The 20,808-nt window shown below is 33.6% G+C and overlaps 1 protein-coding gene across 3 annotated transcripts in view; it reads left to right on the top strand.

Moving 5' to 3' along the window:
- The window catches only part of XG (Xg glycoprotein (Xg blood group)), a 53,513-nt gene extending 33,025 nt beyond the window's left edge, over nucleotides 1-20,488 (top strand). The window contains exons 5-10 of one of the 3 annotated variants that reach the window (XM_074213634.1): nucleotides 2,053-2,115; nucleotides 4,406-4,444; nucleotides 4,765-4,794; nucleotides 6,660-6,695; nucleotides 7,977-8,093; nucleotides 16,457-20,488. In XM_074213634.1, the coding sequence (XP_074069735.1) occupies nucleotides 2,053-2,115; nucleotides 4,406-4,444; nucleotides 4,765-4,794; nucleotides 6,660-6,695; nucleotides 7,977-8,093; nucleotides 16,457-16,473 (302 nt within the window). In that variant the 3' untranslated portion in view covers nucleotides 16,474-20,488. The remainder of the gene's footprint in view (nucleotides 1-2,052; nucleotides 2,116-4,405; nucleotides 4,445-4,764; nucleotides 4,795-6,659; nucleotides 6,696-7,976; nucleotides 8,094-16,456) is intronic. The other 2 variants (XM_074213636.1, XM_074213637.1) reach the window with 2 other exon arrangements.
- Nucleotides 20,489-20,808: the final 320 nt, after the last annotated feature.

The raw sequence follows: 20,808 nt of genomic DNA, 5'->3' as shown, positions 1-20,808 counted from the left end.
GAAAGGATTGGTGTTACACCAAGCTCAGAGCAAAGCTTGCTAGCTTGACCTTAGCTCTAGCAATTTAAGTATCTCCTAATAGTAAAGAGGAATAAAAAAAGGAGTGGTCCTGGGATGGGAGTCCTGACTTCCTACTATCCTTCACTATCAACCCTCTTCCCCTTGCCCTATCACACACAACATAAAGAATGTATTGTGGATAGAGCACTAGCCCTGGAGTCAGGAGGACCTGAGTTCAGGTTTGGCCTCAGAAACTTGATAATTACTTAGCTGGGTGACTTTGAGCAAGTTGCTTAACCCTATTGCCTTGCAAAAACCAAAGGGGGGGAAAAAAGGAAGAACAACACTGTACCAAAGTTAAGGGGGCTGACTTGGGGGGATCTATCAAAGGACTCATGAGAGATATCAATTCAGCTTATATGTGACCCTGATCATAAGAGATTCAAAGGAGTTAGTGAGATGTTTACACTAGGCTAAGTAAGGAATTGAGGAACTATTTATTTGGATAGAGATCTAGGTTCTAATATACTGAATAAACACCAGAACAGAGAGAAGAGAAATAAAGGAGAAGTTTTCTAAAAAGAAATTTATCTCATTGAGGAATTTTAAATTAGAGGAAAAAGAGCAAGGAAATGGGAGCCTAGGGAAATATGCCCTTGACAAAAATAGAAAAGTTTTGGAGAGACATTAAGGAGAGAAAACGAATTTCACTTTGGATATGAAGAGTTTGAGAAACCAGTGACACATCTTTATGGAAATTCAGAACTGGTGATGTAGCTATTGAGAAAAAAATAGTAATGAATTTAGAACCATGTGACCAAGAAGGAACTGCATTAAAGAATGGTAATATTGAGCAGCATATAGTGATATAACCCAGTCTAGAGATTGCTTAGCAATGACATTCAGAAGGAAACCATAATTGTCAGGTTAAAACCTAAGCCAAGATGGAACATCTTCAGAAATTCTTGCCATAGTGGTACCTCTCTCCTCATGTGCAATGTTTGTAGGTTAAAATAGAGTTCTGATTCCATAGCTGTTGTTATTGGTTTTATTTGACTCTTCATTTCCCTGTGGACCTCCATGGACTATCCATGGGATTTTCTTGGCAAAGATACTGAAATGATTTAATGTTATGCAGGCAGGGATTGAGTAATTTGACCAGCTATTAAGTATCTGAAGTTGGATTTAAATTTGGTCTTTCTGACTCCAGGCCTAGTGCTCTATCTTCTATACCTAGGTACTCCATCTGATCCCATAGATTTCTCTTAAAAATATGATAAGGCATTTGAGTTGTCTACAAGTTTAGAGAAAATCAATAGCGTGACTATCAAAAAAAAGTTAATAAACTCTTTAGCTGCAAACATAGAACTGAAGTATACATATTAAGGGATCTATTATACTTATTTCCAAATGCTTCTTTTTGAGAAGAGAATTGATGAAATAAAGGCAAAAGGCAACCAAGATAGTGAAAAACCTGAAAACAGAATTATAGGAAGACCGTATAGGTGATGCATAGCCTTAGAAAAGGAAAGGCTCAAAAAGGAACCCATAGTCTTTAAACATTTAAATATCTTCTAAAACAACTCTGAAAGACTTGTGATGAAAAATGCATCCAAAGCTAGAGTAAGAACTGATGTTGTCTGAATACATATTGATGCACTTTTTTTACTTTATTTTTCTTGAAGGTTTTTTAAATCTATATTTTCATTCACAACAATTATGGAAATGTTTTATATGACAAAACAGGTATATAATCTATATGAAATTGCTTACCTTCTAAAAAAGTGGTGGGGAAGGAGGAAAGGAAAGAATTTGGAATTCAAAGTTTTTAAAATGTTAGAAATTTTATATAACTATATATTAAAAATGTAATACTAAATGTAAATGTAAAATATAAATGCTAGAAATAAAAAAATTAAAGATTTAGGAAATTATATATCAATGTAAGCAACCCTGTGCCTTCAAAAATAATAAAAATAGTTCATTTCAGTTTTTGATTCTTTTGTGAAAAAGAGATAATTTTACATATTATATTTTGCTTCACATCAACAGGTAATATTAATGATTTAGATTTGGATGATGGACGTTACCCACCCAAACCTAGACCTCCAGCAGGTATGATAGACAATGCAATATTTACATTGTTTTCAGTCAGTCAATAAGCATTTGTTAGGTGCCTAATATATGTGAAGCACTGTGCTAAATTCTAAAGATACAAAGAGAGACAAAAGATGGTCTCTGCTTTTAAGGAGCTCACAGTCTCAAAAAGGAAGACAATAAGCAAATTTATAAACAGATTATATACACGATAAATAGGAAATATTCCAGAGAAGGCTCTAGAATTGAGATGGATTGGGAAAGTTTTCTGGAAGGAGCAATTTAAGTTAGGATTTGAAAGAAATCAGGGAAGCCGTTAGATAGACATGAGAAGGAAGAACTTTGAGGCATAGGAGGCAACCAAAGAAAATTCCCAAAACTGAGAGTATTTTATTCATAGAACAAGGAGGCTAGTATCACTGGATCTAAAAGCATTTGTTTGGGGGCAATGTAATGTGTAAGAAGATTAGGGAGATAGTGGTGAGGAGGACATTTTGAAGGGTTTGAATACCAAAAAAGAGGGTTTTGAATTTGATCCTGAAGGTGATAGGAGAGCCATTGGAACTTATTTGGCATATGAGGATGATATAGTCATAATTGGGCTTCAGGAAAATCATGTTGGCAGCTGAGTGGAGGATGGAATGGATTGTGGAGAGATTTAAGGTAAGTATACCAACTAACACACAATTTGGAGTAGACCAGGTGTGACTTACACCAGGATGAGCCAGGATCAGAGAGAATGGGCATATACTCAGATGCTGCAGAAGTGAAATTGATATACCTTGGCAACAGATTGAGTTATGGGGTGGAGGTTGGGAGAATGTGAGGGTGGGGAGTTGAGGCTATGAGTTGGGGGACTAGAGGATGCTCTTGCCTTCAACAGTAATAGGAAAGTTTGGTAGGGACAGAGAGTTTAGGAGGAAACACAAGTTCAGTTTCAGGCATGTTGAATTTAAGATGACTATTTGATATCTGGTTGGAAATGCAAGACTGGAGATCTAATTGATATTTGATATCATTACAGCATGATTCCCTTTAATAATGAATGGAGTTTTTTTTAGGGCAGCTAGAGAGCTGAATCTGGAATCAGGAAGGACCTGAGTTCAGACTCTAACCTTTACGAGCAATTACGACATTTACGAGCAATTCTTCTGTCAGCTTCAATTTTCTAATTTGTAAAATGAATACAGTAATAGCACTACCTCCTAAGATAGCTGTTATTTATAAAACATTTGAAAATTTTAAAGCACTATGCAAACTTTAGCTATTATTATTTAGTGTAAGTTGGACAAGTAGCAACTGTTTAAGAATGATGATTATGAAGACAATAAAGATGACACAGAAAGTTCAGATCCTGGTGCTTTGAGATTCAGTGTCTTGGTATCCACTTCATTGTTGTAGTTTGGTGGTACAGTGGATAGAGCACTGACCTTGGAATCAGGAGGACAGAGTTTGAATTCAGCCTCAGACCCTTGATCTTTCTAGTTGTGTGACATTGGGCAAGTCATTTAAACCTGATTCATATCTGGCCTCTAGACCCAGATGGCTCTAGAGGAGAAAGTGAGACACATGACTTAGCACAGTATTCCCTCAATTGAATTCAATTCATGTGCTTGTCATAACATCACCTCCCTGATATCATGGTCTTCTATGAAAACAAAGAACAAACATCATCATAAGACATATAGAAGAGTTGTTAAACTGGGAAAAGACAATGACACAACTGGAATTTTGGGAATAATAATTTTTAAACTTTTGGTTCCTTCTTAAAAATGTTATTCATTTTTCTTTACCACTAGGAAAAATCATAATTCATAGTAAAGAATATTCTAAATATAATAAAATAAAGAGCAGGAATGATGTGAATTACATTTTTAGTAGGGCAAAAGTGCTCTAATTAAATATTTAACATTTGGAATCTTATTTTTCAAATGTATGGTATTTTCTCATTAATTCATCCTGAGACTTGATCACATTGAAAATAAATAACTTTTTCTTTTCAGGTACAAAATCATATCCAAGAAGTTGCCTTAGAAAAGATAATTATTATCTTCTATTTGGAGCACTTTCCTCTCTGTAAAAATATTTAAAAATCAAATGCATTTAAATGATGGATATCTGTTTTAAAGATTATTTTTAAAACATTTAAAATATAAGTCAAATTTAGTATCAAAATCTCTAAATTGATAAATTTGAAATTATATAAAACTGTGAATTAGGGGATGATTTGGTGTGTCTCATAAAGCTTCTTATAAATTTAGTCATGTTTTTCTGTTTGAAGTGTTAGTACCAGTTTTCTTTCCTGCAGGAGGAGGATATCATTCCAATAATTTTGGCAACACATATGGTAAAAGCAAGATTTGGAAAGGCTGTGATACACTAGCATTTTTGTAGGGTCCAACAGTTGAAGTGAGCTGTCCCTTACAAAGAACTAACTCTTTCTGCAAGGTCACCCACTGAATCTGAGCTGTCTTAGCTAGTGCTTTTTCATCTCTGGCAATTAATGATCTTTGCTTTTCTTTTGGGTTGATCTTAAAGATATGTGGGCTTGGTCAGCCAGCTTAGCCTATTAGTTGACATTTCCTCTTATCTTAGGAATGATTTTTGACTGGAAATACTGGTTCCATCTGAACAAACTCTCATTAATTGTTATTTTTTTTCCTGCAGGAGGAGGGGGCTCCGATTACAATAACCATGGTAAATGCATGATTTGAGAGAAAGGAACTTAAAAAAAGTTCCCAGTTATATATGAACTTTTCCCATTAGAGAATGGGTTTACATTACATTTCTGAGGGTCCATTGTTTTGTGTTTGCTCTCTCTGTTGATGTCATCTGCATTCATTCTCTTTCTTTGACTTGTCATGATGCTGTGGTATCATGGGCTGCAGATTTTATAAGTAGATTTAGGTAGAATAGTAGCAAAAGAGTCTTTAACAACATAGAATGATTATAACTAATAAATTCAGAGCTATTTGACCAAGTGGTCAAAACTTTGCTTCAATAAGACCTTCATTGAAATTTTGATGGAAGAAAATATTTGATTTACTACAAACCAGATTCAAGACTCTTGTAGTTCAAAACTCTTGCTTCCCCTCTGCAAAAGCAAACAAACAAACAAAAAAACTTTCCTGGCTTCTTTTCTTTAATATTTCTCTCTAGAACATGACTTCTAATGCAGTATTTGCTAGAAGTGTCCTCCCCGACACTTTAAAATATTTAGGTTTGTCTTTAAAAATGAATTGACTCACCCAGTAAGTTTCCTAGTGGGTCAATGATTAGTTTTTACCTAGCCTTCCCAAAAAATTGCTCATAATGATAGATGAATGGTAATATTCTTAAGAAAAGAATTATCCATGATAGAAAATGCTATCCACATTCAAAAGAAAACCTGATGGATTCTGAATGCAGATCAAAGCATGCTTATTTTTTACTTTTTTATGATCTTTTCCTTTTAATGTTTCTTCTTTCACATTATGACTAATATGGAGCTATATTTTACATGACTGCACATATATATATATATATATATATATATATATATATATATATATATATATATATATATATATATATACAAAACCTATTATCAATTGCTTACCATTTTAGAGAAAGGGGAGAGGAAAGAGGGAGAGAAGAAAATTTAGAACTCAAAATTTTTAAAAAAAGAATATTAGAAATTGTCTTTTCCTGAAATGGAGTCAGGAGGTCAGAAGTTCAAATCCAGCCTCAGACACTTGCCATTTACTAGCTGTGAGATCTTGGGCAAGTCACTTAGCCCTGACGGCCTCACATCCAGGGCCATCTCCAGTTATTGTTGCATATCAGGTCACTCTTCCAATTCATATGCTTGTGATGGTATCACCTCCCCTGATGTTATGGTCTTCTGCAAAAATGAAGTAGAAACATTCTTATTAGGGATTTGCCAAATCCTTGAAAAGGAATAAAGTATTTCACTGAAGTCCATTAACTTCATCATTCGGACTCTAAATTCATCATGCTATTTATCAGTTTGACTGGATGAGATAATCAAAAATAAATTCACTTGTGTTTGGGACAAACTCTTATGAATAAGCAAATTCTCTATAAGAGCCCTTACCTTCCTGCATTATCATTTTTAAGTTTTTTAAAAAAAGTTTTATTGATGCATTTGTTTGCTTTTAAATCATGGCTTATTCCCTATTAATAGGGAAAAAAATAAAATACTATTTATAAAAAAAAAAAAGGACTCGTCTGACTGCTTAGCATGGCACAAACTTAAATGATGTGCTATTGTCCTCAGAACCAGAACAGGATTGTTTCCAGACTATTCTATTATTTATTAGTTTTACTTTGATCATGAACAAATAACTGTGGCAATGACTTTAAACTTCTCCAGAGAACATCTTTCTGGGAAAATGTCTCTTTTTTAAGCTCAGCCCTTTGTCAAAAGAGTAGCACACTCCTTTGCCTGTCCTAGATCAATTGTGTTGTCATCGGTCATATAATGACACCTTGGGTGTAGTTTAGCTGTAATTAATTTTTTGGTCTAGATATTTTGTTGTCACATTTTTTTTCTCTTTTAGGTGGAGGAGGATATTCAAATTATGGAAACGCACATGGTAAATGAAAAAGTTTTGATTCAGTTCTACTGTATAAGGAGAAGAAGCTGTCAGTATGGAAAATGCAGTTTGATTATAATGAAAGGGGAATGAAACCTAACTCTTGAGTCTATCCTATATCCTGGTGCCAAAGAAATTTTGCTTAAGCACATATATGACCATGTGACTCCTGCATTCAATTAATTCTGATAGGTTCCTATTGTCTTGAGAATACAATATAAACTCATCTGTTTAGCTTTTAAATCCTTATGTCACTTATTCCCAATCTATCTTCTAACTTCTGTTGACAACACTCTTCATCCATCATTCTATAATTTCAGCCAATCAAGTCTTTTTTAAAGATCTTCACATATGACACTTCATTTCCTGTATACTTTCTTTGTATTTCCCATCCCCAAGCCTGAAATGCACTTCCTCCTTACCTCTGCCATCTCTGAGTCCTCTTCTTTTAAAATACAGTTCAGATCCCTTCTACATAAAGTCAGTTTTGTCATCAAACTTGTAGTGCCCTCCCTCCCAAACTATTTTGTATTTAGTTTCTCTCACTTTCTCTACATATAATATACATACATATATATATATATATAATATATACAAGATTTATTAACTTTATGCTATACATGGTGTTATCTGTACTTATCTTCCCTACTAAGAATATAAGATTATTGCAAATAGGTGTTGTTTCATTTTTTATTTCTAAATCCCCAGAACCTAGGAATTGTCAGTACAGATCAACACTTAGTACTTAGGAGTTGATAAACTCCTCTCATTTCATATATACATATATTTGTGTGTGTGTGTGTGTGTGCGCGCACACACACACACACACACACACACACAGAGAGAGTAAATCATATCAATGTATATAGAACTCAAAGGATTATTTGAGGTCATTTCCCTCATTTTGCAAATGAAGAGACTGAGGGTTACAAAGGTTAGACTAAGACCCTATTTGAAATCTCTTTATTCCTTTCAAAGTCTTTCTCTGAAATCTTATGCACAGAAAAATATATTAAGTAGAAGGGCTTTGAAAAGGCAATGCCAGGACAACAAGGCTCTAGGGTTTTTTCCCCCATCAATTGTTTGAAGTTTTCTAAAAATGAGTTTTTTCTGCATTTTAAGTAGATTTTTTTCATATTTTTAAAAATAATTCTTGTTCTTTTTCCAAAAATAATTTTGTTCTTTTCAATATTAAATAGGTAACTAGAAAGTTATTTATGAATAACAAGAGAATTCCATCTTGTTGAACTTAAAAACAAACTCTTTTCTTCTTTATCACAGGTGATTCAATAGCTAGAATAGTTTCTCCCATCGTTTCTGTGGTTGTGGTATCACTCGTTGGAGCAGCAACCAGCTATTTTGCTTACAACCGGAGGAGAAACTGCTGCAGAACAAATGGTGAGCCTTAACCTAGATTTTATATTGCACGGCTTTAACTTGGCCCTCACTGCTTCTAGGAAATTCTGCTTTACCTCCCAAATTAACTCGATACCCCTCTCCACAGTGGCTCTTCCAAACTTTTTCATTTCTCCTTCAACCTCCCATGGCTCCCTCTCTCCCAGTTTCCTCAGCAGAGTACTTTTCTTTAGAGAAAAAAATTGAGAGCATTTGCTGTGAGTTCCCCCACTCTTCTCTTCGTCATTTCCTATGACACATATACCTTCTTCCCCTCCTTCTTCCCCACTGTTTCACAGGAAGTGGTCTTACTCTGAAGCAAGGTAAACCCCTTCTACTTGTTTAAGTGATCCCTTTCCATTCCATCTCTTCCAACAGATTGCTCCCTCTGTCATCCTCAGTCTCTCTTATTTTCAACTTCTTCATCTCTATTGACTTTTTCTATTGCCTAAAAGCATTTCCATGTCTCTCCTATCCCCCCCAAATCCTCACTTGATCATTCTGTTCCTATTCACTATTGTCTTATATCTCTTCTGCCTTTTGTAGCTAAAGACTATAAAGGTTGCATATGATATGTACCTCCACTTTCTCTCCTCTCATTCTTTTCTTAACATGCTGACTTCTAACTTTTTCATGTTACTAAAACTGCTCTTTCCAAAGTTACTAATGTTATCCTAATTGCCAAACCCAATGCTCTTTTCTCATTCTCCTTCTCTTTAACCTCTTTGAAGACTTCAACATTGTTTATCACTTTTTCCTCCTGGATTCTCTGCTTCTCTGCTTGGGGACATCACTTTCCTACTACTACCTATCTGAACTTTCCTTCTCTGTCTCCTTTGCTGGATCCTCCTCCAGGTCACACCCTCTAACCATCAGTATCCTTAGGGGTCTTGGATCCTCTTCTCTTCTCCTTGAATATTGCTTTCCTTGGTGTTCCCATCAGCTCTCATGGATTTAATGATCATCTCAATGCTAATGACTCACAAATCTACCTTTCCAATCCTAATCTCTTCTCTGACCTCCAACTGCCATTCAGAAATCTCTTCAGTAGATATTTTAAACCCAAAACATCTTTCCCTCTAAACTATTCCCCAACTGGTTATGGACAATGTTATCCCCATTGAGAGGAAGAAAAACAAAACAAAATAAAACAAACAAAAAACCCAACCCTTCAGAATCTGATAACACTTTATAAAAAATCTCTCATATATTTCTTTAATCCCAATTTCTCATACCAAAAATAGCTAATCTGTAAAAATGTTTATCAAAAATATGTATGTACAATGGTAACCTGACTGTTCACTGTTGAGGGGAGAGGGGTGGGAAGGGAAGAAAATTTTGTAACTTAAAAATATTCATGTGCATATGAATGAAAACAAACAAACAAACAAATACATAAATGAATAAACAAACAAACAAATAAATAAATAAAAAGAAGTCAGTGAACAATGAGAAAGTAGATGTAGTAAATATTGATCACTATTTGGAGATATACTCCATACTCCAACATTTTAATGTTTTGTTATTTTCTTTTTTTCAAATCCATGCAAAGATAATTTTCAACATTTATCTTCTTATAAGCTTTGAATTCCACATTTTCTGACTCCCTCCCTTCCTTCCCTCAACCCTCCCCATGATACTGAGTAATCTGATACAGATATACATTTACAATCTATATCACATTGTTAAAAAAAAAATTATCGCCTCATTTGTCCTATACAGGGGTGGGCTCTATCCCTTCTATTATATGTTCCCTTAGGTAAGTCACTTAAACTTTGACTTCCATTTTTCTCCTTTGGGAAAAGAAGGAGTTTGAGCTAGAAGATTCTTTAAATAAACAAACATTATACCAATGAATAAATATTAAGTTCTAGTCCTTTCTGTTTCCTCCCCATTAGAAAAAAATAAAACAAAATTCTAATAAAAAATAAAAAGTTATTTTTCCATACCCCTTCTACCTTACCTGTTACTGTAAAGGGCAACACCTTGTGCCCAGGTCCTGTAAGGATTTCTCTTGGATTTCTCACTATCTCTTATATCGGATATCCAAGACCTGTTGATCTCACCTTTACAACATCTCTCAAATATGTTCCATTCTTCCTCTGTCCCTGCCCTCACTCTAGTGAAAGACATCATCACCTCACCCCTAGATAACTGCAAGAGCTTGCTGGTGAGTTTGCTTGCCTAAAGTCCCTTCTTAGGAACAAATGCAGAAAGTTTTGTTTGGAATTCAAAACCCTTTATAACCTAGCCCCCTTCTACTTTCTTAATTTTCTTATACTTTACTCCTCAACTACATACTCTTCAATTCAGTGACACTAGATTTCTGGTTGTTCCATGAACATCATTTCTTATCTCTGGGCATTTTCTTGGTCTATCCCAAAAGCCCAAAATATTCTCCTTCCTCTTCTTCAACTACAGACCTACATGACTTCTTTTCAGTCCCAAATAAACCCAGTTCTACATGAAACCTTTCCTAATCTTTCTTAATTTCTGTCTTAAAATTATTTCCTATTTATCTCATATTGTTTCTTCCATTAGATTGTAAGTCCTGTAAGTAGGACTGTCTTTTGCTTAAAAAAATTTTTTTGATTAAAAAATTCCTCAGGACTTAATAAAGTGCGTGACAGGTAGTAGACAATAAAGGTTTATTTAATTGAATTGAATATTTTCTCATGTCCTCAACAAAAAATATTATTTTGATGTGTGTTTTCTAAATATAATTACCCATAATTTTGTTAATTTAATTCTGAGCCCTCATTTCCCCTACTTAATAATAATAAAAGCAGTATTTATATCATACTTTAAAATTTACCCAAGTACTTGTCCTACATTATCTAATCTGAACCTTATAATAACTCTGGAAGTCCAACAGACAATATAATCTCCATTTTACACTTTAGGAAACTGATCCCAGAGAGATCAGTTAGCTTGCTGATGGTGTGACACTAGCTTTGATAAGCATTTAAGGTTGATTCAAAGCATAAGTCTTCCATTTCATCACATGTAGAATTGCTGATTTCCAGTGGTACAGATCACAAATTCCTTATGATTCAGAGGATGATCTTTAAAAGTGGCCATGGCTTTAAATTTTAAATTGTACTCATCCTAGGGGGTGGCTTGGTGGCACAGTGGATAGAGCACTGGCCCTGGAGTCAGGAGTACCTGAGTTCAAATCTGGCCTCAGACACTTGATAAATACTTAGCTGTGTGGCCTTGGGCAAGCCACTTAACCCCATTGCCTTGCAAAAAACCTAAAAAAAGTTTATTTTTAAGATTGTACTCATCCTGGCAATGAGCTTCCCTAATTTACTAGACCTGTACCTTGGTACATAAATATACTAGAATCAATGGAGGAGAAATAAAGCATGCAATTAAAGAAAAGATTAGAATCTTTAATATTTAAATTTAGACAATTTTTCTCATCCATAAACTTGCTATTATATTATTATTGTTTTTACTACCAAGTTGCTTGGATACACTGATCTAACCTAAAGCATAGTTCTAAAATTGGAAAGGATGTTATAAATGAAATATACTAACCCTCAGTTTCTATAGATACAAAACTACTAAAGTGACATTCCTAAAATCCATCTATTCAATAAGCTCCTTTATTCAAGAATCATGTCTGACTCTTTGCAATGCCATTTGAAGTTTTCTTGGAAAAAATATTAGAGTGGATTGCAATTTCCTTTTCCAGATCATTTTTACAGATAAAGAAACTGAGGCAAACTGATTTAAGTGATTTCCCCAGGGTCACACAGCTAATAAATGTCTGAGGTCAGATTTAAAACTCATGAAGATGAGTCTTCCTGATTCCAAACCCAGTACACCATTCCCAGTACTCCATTCAATATCTTTCAGTGGCTCCCTATTTCTTCCAGGATCATATATGAAATTACATGTTTGACATTCAAAGCCCTTTATAATTTGCTCCCCACTCACCTTTCAAGTTTTATTGAACCCCAACCCTACTCTGTGATTCAGTGACATTTGACTCTTTGCTATGCCTCACATAAAATTCTTCAACTCTTACCTCTGGCTTTTTTTTTAACTATCTCTCAAATCTGAAATTCTCTCCCTTCTTTTCTCTTCCTCAGGGCTCTCCTGGCTTTCTTTAAATCTCAGATGCCCTGATTCCTCTTAATTCTGATGCCTTTCCTCTGTTAATTATTGCTAAATTATTGTCTATGTAGTTTGTTCATAGAGAGTGGACTGCATGTGGTTCTTCAATTAGTTTGTGAGCCCCTTGAGAGCAGGGACTATTTTTTGCTTTTTATTCTTGAATCACCGGCATTTAGTACATTGCCTAATAAAAGGAGATTAATAATTTTTTACTGATAGCCAACTAGCTGATAGTAAGTAGTAAAGAGGGGTGTTCTGAAACCCCAGGTCTTCTGCCTCCAAGTTTCCCTCTCATGCTGCCTCCTTATAGCATAGTTGTAGTCTTACAAAGCAATACTTTTCACATTTATTCATACAAAAGCATAATATTAAAATTTTTTCTGTGAAAGTTTTAATTCATTTACAATCATTTTAAAAAGTGTGTGTAAAACATGAAATTTTTTATTCAAAAAGTCAGAAAAGAAATTGAAGCCTCTGCTGAGTAGTTCAACTGCACAACTAAGGAGCCTAGCAGGAGGTATCTGGTCACCCCAGAAACTGCACTTATTTGATTCACCAGGTGCAATTACTGGCACACAACATTTATACTTAATTTTATTTGAAATCCATAAAGACATCTCTAAAATATAGATCAGAAAGGACAAGGTAGAGCTTGACCTTAGCCACATTAATTAAAGTTTTAAATATAAGGCCTATCCTGGGATGTTATAGATCATGCCTTTATTTTCTTGTGTGTGGATATTAGAATTGAGTTCAGCGGGGAAAAAAAAAACATTGATTAGATGTTACATTTTGAGCCCATAAATTAGAACTTTTTAGTTTTAGTCTCAATCTTCTGTAAATTGCAAGATAGTCTCCCTCTGCTGGCAGTTGATCAGACTGCAATAGTATGTCTCCCTAAAATGAGACCTTGCAAATTCTAAAGAAATTTTTAAAAGATAAATTATGCCATAGATAAATTTTATCTTTAATTTTGGTTGCTTTCCTATTGCCAGGGGCCTTTTCTAATATCTTCACATCATTCTTACTTGATTTATGATTTGAAGGAAAAGGGGATCCAGACCTATGATTTAACTAGTTTACAGTCCCAAAATAGAAAAACCCTCTTTATAAATGCAGTCCAGCACCTTTCTATATAAGATGTTTCTCTAAAAAATTCCTAATAAGTGATCATCCAGTTTCAACTGAAAGATTTGGTAAGGCAACTAGCTGACAAAGTGTACAGAGCACCAGACTTGAAATCTAGCCTCAGATATTTATTTACCAGCTATATAACCCTAGGTAAGTAACTTAACCTGTATCTGCCTTATCTTTAAGATGAAAATAGTAATAATGCCTACATCTTAGGATTGTTGTGAGAATCAAATATATGTAAGGCATTTTGCATAGCAACCAACCAATAAATTGTAATTATTATTATTGGTCACTAAAAGAGGGAAAACTAGTAATTCTCAAAGCAACTCAAAGCATACACTTTTGGGCTAACTCTAATTTGTTTGTTGTAGCTTTCTCCCCCACCTTTCTCTTGCCTTAAACCTAAATCTTTTCCCTCTGCTATTCCTAACCATTACTCCTTCTCTTTGGGACCAAGTAAAACAAATCTAATATTTCTTCTACATTTTGATCCTTCGAATGAATACTTAGCATTTTAGGATGAAAAGTTGAGAGCTAAATGAGAAATGAGAGGTCATTTATTCCAATATCTTCATTTTTCAAACTTAGTCCAAAGTATATGACTTGCTCAAGGGTCACTGAAGTACAGTGGTGGGATATCACACTGCCTCCTGTGACAGCTCTCATATTTCCCCTAGGCTTTCTCTTCTCCAGGCTAAACATATCCCATTTCAACTGATCTTCATATAGTAAGTTCTGAAGATTCTCAATTCATCTTGGTTCATCTGGAGAGTCTCCAACTTTTTACACTTCTTCCAAAAATATGACATCTAAAACTAAATGTATTACTTCAGATGTACTTTGAGGAGGACAAATGCTGTTTCTCTTTTTCTGGACATTCTGTTTTTTATAATGTGGTATAAGATATCATTAGCTTTTGAGGCCACCACACTGGATTATTGGCTCATATTGCATGCATAGTCCATCAGAAGTTCCTGCTCTTTTTTAGATTAACCGAAACTGATCCCCAAACTTCCTCATTGTGTGTCTATAAAGATGATATTTTAATTTAAATTTATTTTTATTAAAGATATTATTTGAGTTTTACATTTTTCCCCAATCTTGCTTCCCTCCCCCCTCCCCCCCAACAGAAAGCACTCTGTCAGTCTTTACTTTGTTTCCATGTTGTACCTTGATCCAAATTGGGTGTGATGAGAGAGAAATCATATCCTTAAAGAGAAGAGAAGTCTAAGAAGTAACAAGATCAGACAATAAGCTATCTGGTTTTTTTTTCTAAATTAAAGGGAATAGTCCTTGCACTTTGTTCAAACTCCACAGCTCCTTATCTGGATACAGATGGTACTCTCCTTTGCAGACCGGCCAAAATTGTTCCTGATTATTGCACTGATGGAATGAGCAAGTCCTTCAAGGTTGAACATCACTCCCATGTTGCTGTTAGGGTGTACAGTGTTTTTCTGGTTCTGCTCATCTCACTCAGCATCAGTTCATGCAAATCCCTCCAGGTTTCCCTGAAATCCCATCCCTCCTGGTTTCTAATAGAACAATAGTGTTCCATGACATATACCACAGTTTGCTAAGCCATTCCCCAATTGAAGGACATTTACTGGATTTCCAATTCTTTGCCACCACAAACAGGGCTGCTATAAATATTTTTGTACAAGTAATGTTTTTACCCTTTTTCTTCATCTCTTCAGGGTATAGACCCAGTAATGGTATTGCTGGGTCAAAGGGTATGCACATTTTTGTTGCCCTTTGGGCATAGTTCCAAATAGCTCTCCAGAAGGGTTGGATGAGTTCACAGCTCCACCAACAGTGTAATAGTGTCCCAGATTTCCCACATCCCTTCCAACAATGATCATTATCCTTCCTGGTCATACTGGCCAATCTGAGAGGTGTGAGGTGGTACCTCAGAGAAGCTTTAATTTGCATTTCTCTAATAATTAATGATCTAGAGCATTTTTCATATGACTATGGATTACTTTGATCTCTTCATCTGTAAATTGCCTTTGCATATCCTTTGACCATTTGTCAATTGGGGAATGGCTTTTTGTTTTAAAAATATGACTCAGTTCTCTGTATATTTTAGAAATGAGTCCTTCGTCAGAATCATTAGTTGTAAAGATTGGTTCCCAATTTACTACATTTCTTTTGATCTTGGTTACAGTGGTTTTATCTGTGCAAAAGCTTTTTAATTTAATGTAATCGAAAATATCTAATTGGTTTTTGGTGATGTTCTCCAACTCTTCCTTAGTCATAAACGTTCCCCTTTCCATAGATCTGACAGGTAGACTAGTCCTTGATCTTCTAATTTGCTTATAGTATTGTTTTTTATGTCTAGGTCCTGTAACCATTTGGATCTTCTCTTGGTAAAGGGTGTGAGGTGTTGGTCTAATCTAAGTTTCTTCCATACTAACTTCCAATTTTCCCAGCAGTTTTTATCAAAGAGGGAGTTTTTATCCCAATGGCCAGACTCTTTGGGTTTATCAAAGAGCAGATTACTATAATCATCTCCTGTAAAGATGACTTTTTAAACTTGTTTAATATTTTGATTTTAGGCTCATCTCACTAAAGCTAACAAACTTCCAGCATATTTAGGATTTTTGGTTCCTCAATTTGTTACCTAATGAATTACATATCCCTCCTAACTTTGTGTCATCTAAAAACTTGATGAATGTTTCATTTATGCCTTCCTTAAAGTTATTGGAAAGAGTTTTTAAATAACTGGAAGTGTGCTGGATTTATAGTCAAAGGCTATAAGATTGAATCTGGACTTTGGCACTTATTAATCATTTGACCTTTAAAATGTCACTTAATGTACTTCAGTTCTTCAGGTAAAATAAAGAGGTTGGACAGGATGCCTTCTGGAGAACTTTCTATGATCCCATGACGCAAGGACAGATCCTAGGACAAAGAGACCTCCCTCCAAGTTAATATTGATGCTAGTAATTATTTTAGAACATTCCAAAAATTCAAAACCCTTTAAACTCTATTATCATTTCTAATTATCTATGTTTAAATTGACAAATGCTTTACTGAACTCTAGACAAATTATATCTATGTTGGACATTCCATAGAATGACATTTTCTTTACAATCTTCCTTTTTCAGAAACAGAGAATGTCTGAAGGAGGCAAGAATCTGCAAAGACTGTCATATGAACTGGAATAAGATGGGAATGGACATTTATTATGTATGTTATATAGATGTTTGAGTGTGTGTATGTATGTGTGTGTGTGTGTGTATGTGGACCCACCAACCTAATAAAAGAATTTTCTTCTCCTAAAACATTTGATCCACCTAAATGAAAATTGCAAATTTCTTTGTGTGATGAAGATGCAAAGATATTTGCCTGAAGTATAATGATGTTTTTTTAAAAAAAATATATGATTTAATGGTCATATTATTTAATGTGGAAATGAGAACTTGCACTCTGATCCTCATTCTTAGAAAGTCTTTTATAAAACTTTTATGTGTTCTAACTCCATTACTTGTGTCATAATGCTTGAATGTAAAAGTTTCAGAGGGACAAATATAAAAGTGTATTGTTCCCTAATTCATATACATTTGAGGACAATTAAAAGGTGAAGAAGATAGCTCATTCCAGTGATATTTTTGGGGGAAAGTCACCAACACAAATGATAAAAAAGGTTTATTTAACTATAGACTTCAGTTATGAGTGAAATTTAAGTATTTGTTTTTAACATTGAAAGGAAAGCCTAGATCCTCCTCCATATGTTATTTCTGTGATTATTAGAAAAAACTAAATGGATTATTAAATTGAGATTATAAATGCAAAATGCTAAAAACAAAATCTCTAAAGCAATGTTTTTGAAATCTTATTGTTCTATTCTTAGGATTTTTTTAAAAAACTAAAGCCTAGAAATATAATTGCATCATTTTTAGTCATTATAAATTCTAGCTTTTAAATCTGCTGCCATATGAACTTGAGTCTATTTTTGAGTCATTATTAATCTGCTACCATAAGTATTTAGATTTAATTCATATCAATATTCCACTTTTTTCAATATGATACTTTCCCATCTTCACATGTAAATTTTTAGATGCTTTATTCTCAGTAATTGTGTTGAAATATTTGTATATGAATGTGTGATTTTCGCCAATAGAATGAAATCTCCTTCAGGGTGAAAATTGTTTCTTTTCCTTACAACCCTAGCAGCAAGGTGTTGGCATTTTACTAGTGCTTAATAATGCTTTTTATTGATTGATTAATTAATAGGAATGTGTATTGCACCAGTTTATGAGAGGAAACTAAAGAGGTACTTAGTTGTTCATGGTTGGTATGTTCAACAACATTAAAAAAAGGGTAAAGAGTCTACTCCTTGATTTAGTACAGTGGAAGAGCTAAACTCTTCACAAAATCTAAAATTCAGAATTGAACCAAATCTGACCCAGTTACCACCTATTACCTTTTGCCTACATGTTGTTTTTGGAAAATAGGAAAGGGGAATACGTTGGTGTAAATTTTTATTAATAAAAAAAATTTATGTAATATAGGATGAAAACAGAATTTTCCAAATCCTATTAAGATCTCACTCTAGCAACTAACTGTCCCCACAAAACTAAAATCCACAGATTGCATTGACCTATAATTTATTTATTTTTAAAACTTCAATTTAAGAAGTTGGAAATCCAAAAACATTTTAAAGATTTCAAATCTTGAGAAAGACTGGGAAAAAGAAACATCAAAACCAACAAAAACTTTGTTTTAACATAGAATCACATGTAAATTACTATGTAATTTGAACTCATTTTCATTTTGTCTCTTATTTAAATGCTTTGCTTGCAACCATTTTTCTGTATCTCCCATAGAAAGTACCTAGTACAAATGAATAATAATCACTCTATGTGGTAGTGACTAGTTTGATATTTTTAAAAATGTACCCAACAAATATTAGAACATAGCAGGGGATTTAGGAATTTTTAAAAATGATATCTCCAGTCTCTTATAGGGCTCATATATATTTCTTCCAGTAATTTGAGGAAAAATATGTTGAAACAAAAAGATAAAAGATAATTTTTTGCTTATTACTTATGTTTTGTAGTATAAATGTTATTTTAAAAAGATTTTTTTGGGAAACAATTTAGTATCAAATTTCTAAAACCACCTGTCATTGTATATAGTCAATCTGTCTATGTCCAAGTGAAATATATCATCTATTTTAAAATCCTTGCACATTTGCCTTTTATTTTTAGTAAATATCATACAACTGATCTTTTTGTACCCTCAGATTTTAACAGAGATAAGTGGGGAACAAAATATTTGATTCAAGAGACAGTCATAAATAAAAATAAGAAGTTGGGGACTTCTTATTGCACTTTACAAATGAAATAATTTTTAATAAGTATCACAGGGAAAGAAAGTAATCTATATGTCCCAAAAAGGAAATTTAAAGAATTTGGGGGAAAAGATGTCAGAAATGGAGGGAAAAGAGCACTGAATATATAATTAATTTAAAATTTATTATATAGAAAGATAATTATTTTCAGGTTCCACACTATTTTCTGAATTTCTGAGAAATATCTTAAGATACCATGGGAGAGCCTTCTGGACCTGAACAGAGGAGAATGTGCATAACCTAGGAGATGATTTCCATGAAATGTGAAAGATATTAAGAGAATTAAAATTATAAGCATATGTACTCTCCCCCATCCCTTAACTGAATGATTTTTTTAAAAAATTGAACTTCCATAAAATAATTAATAATTATACAAAACAAATCTTGGACTTTGGCAGAGTCCAAAAATGTAGGTCATATTTTTCATTATAAAAAGTAATCACTTTACCAAGAGGTGGGTAGTGTGTGTCATTTTCAGTCCTCTAGATTCATAATTTAGGGGCAGCTAGGTGTCAGAGTGACTCGAGCGCTAGCTCTAGAATCAGGAGAACCTGAGTTTAAATCTGACCTCAGATACTTGACACTATTCTGTTGTGTTAGGCAAGTCATTTAACCTCATTGCCTGCCCCCCAAAAGAAATTAGATCCGTAATTTATTATTACATTGATGAGAATTCTTCTCACTTCTCTCTAAATATAAATATCTTCCTCTTAAAAGTCAATGTCATCATTTCTTGAAATGATGATAATATTACATTACATATCTATACCAAAATTTATTTAACCATTCCCTAATATCTGAGCATGTCCTTAATTTCCACTGTTGTACAATGAAGTAGAGAAAATAAACAAAATAATAAATAGTAATAACTAACATTTATATAGCACTTAAAAGCTTTAAAAATACTATTTGATCCTCCTAAGAACCAATAGTCTGTCAATTCATAAATGTTTATTAAGCCCCTTCCATGCTCTGGTTATTCTGCTAATCACAGTAATGTTATCATTATCAATATTTTGTTGTTGTTCAGTTGTGTTCAATTCTTCATGACACCATTTAAGGTTTTCTTGGTAAAGATACTATCATGGTTTGCCATTTCCTTCTCCAGATTCTTTTATAAAAGGTTTAATGGCTTTCCCAGGCTCTCACAACTAGTAAGTGACTGAGGTCAGATTTGAACTCAGAAAGATCAGTCTTCCTGACTCTAGGCTAGCTATCCATTATGTCACAAAGCTACCCTATCCATATTTTCCAAATGAAGAAATTGAGGATGGGAGAGGTTAAATTACTTACCTAAGTTCCTTCTAATAAGTGTCAAGTCAGGATGTGAATTCAGGTTTTTCTGACTCTAAATCCAGTATTCTTAGTCATTGTAACATTTGGCTGCTTCAAGTAATAGCTTGCATTTATATAATACTTTATATCTCACTTGAGACTGGTAACAATTCTGTGATAGAGTTATTATTATTATTATTATTATTATTATTATTATTATTATTATCTATACATATCAGGAAACTGAGACTGAGACTCTTTCTAGGGTTCTGTTAGTATATGAGGCAGGATTCAAACCTAAGTTTACCATGATTCCAACTCCAATACTTCTATCCATTGTGCCATTTATAAGAACTTCAATAAATATGTTTATTTATAAAAGAAATCATATATGTCATTTTCTTCATTTTTTGTTCTCTTTGCAACCAGAAATCTAAAACTTTAATATTCATTCTGAGCAGATAAAAGAAAAAGCAAATAAAATTGAATGGAAAAAAGAATACTGACAGTTCTAGAATTACTAAAAAAACTGATATTTTATTAAAGCCATTGTTGAATTATTACTGAAATATATTATTTTTATTACAAAGTATAAACAAATAAGTTTATCATATACATATTGAGTATTAAGTTAATATCTTTTTTTGGTTCTATTTTGTTTTATAAGTAAAGAAAATAGAAGAGTGGGAGACAGGAAAATAAGTAACTCATTCAAGGACACATAATAACACTTTATGAGAGGTAGGACCTGAAGTTGGTTCTAGAAGCATTTCATGAAGTGACAGACTTAAAGTTCATGAAGAATTTTTATAATACATCTGTAAATTG

The sequence above is a fragment of the Macrotis lagotis genome, chromosome 1, assembly GCF_037893015.1.
Source record: "Macrotis lagotis isolate mMagLag1 chromosome 1, bilby.v1.9.chrom.fasta, whole genome shotgun sequence".
NCBI lineage: Eukaryota > Metazoa > Chordata > Mammalia > Peramelemorphia > Peramelidae > Macrotis > Macrotis lagotis.
This window is presented reverse-complemented; position numbering and strand designations above follow the sequence as displayed.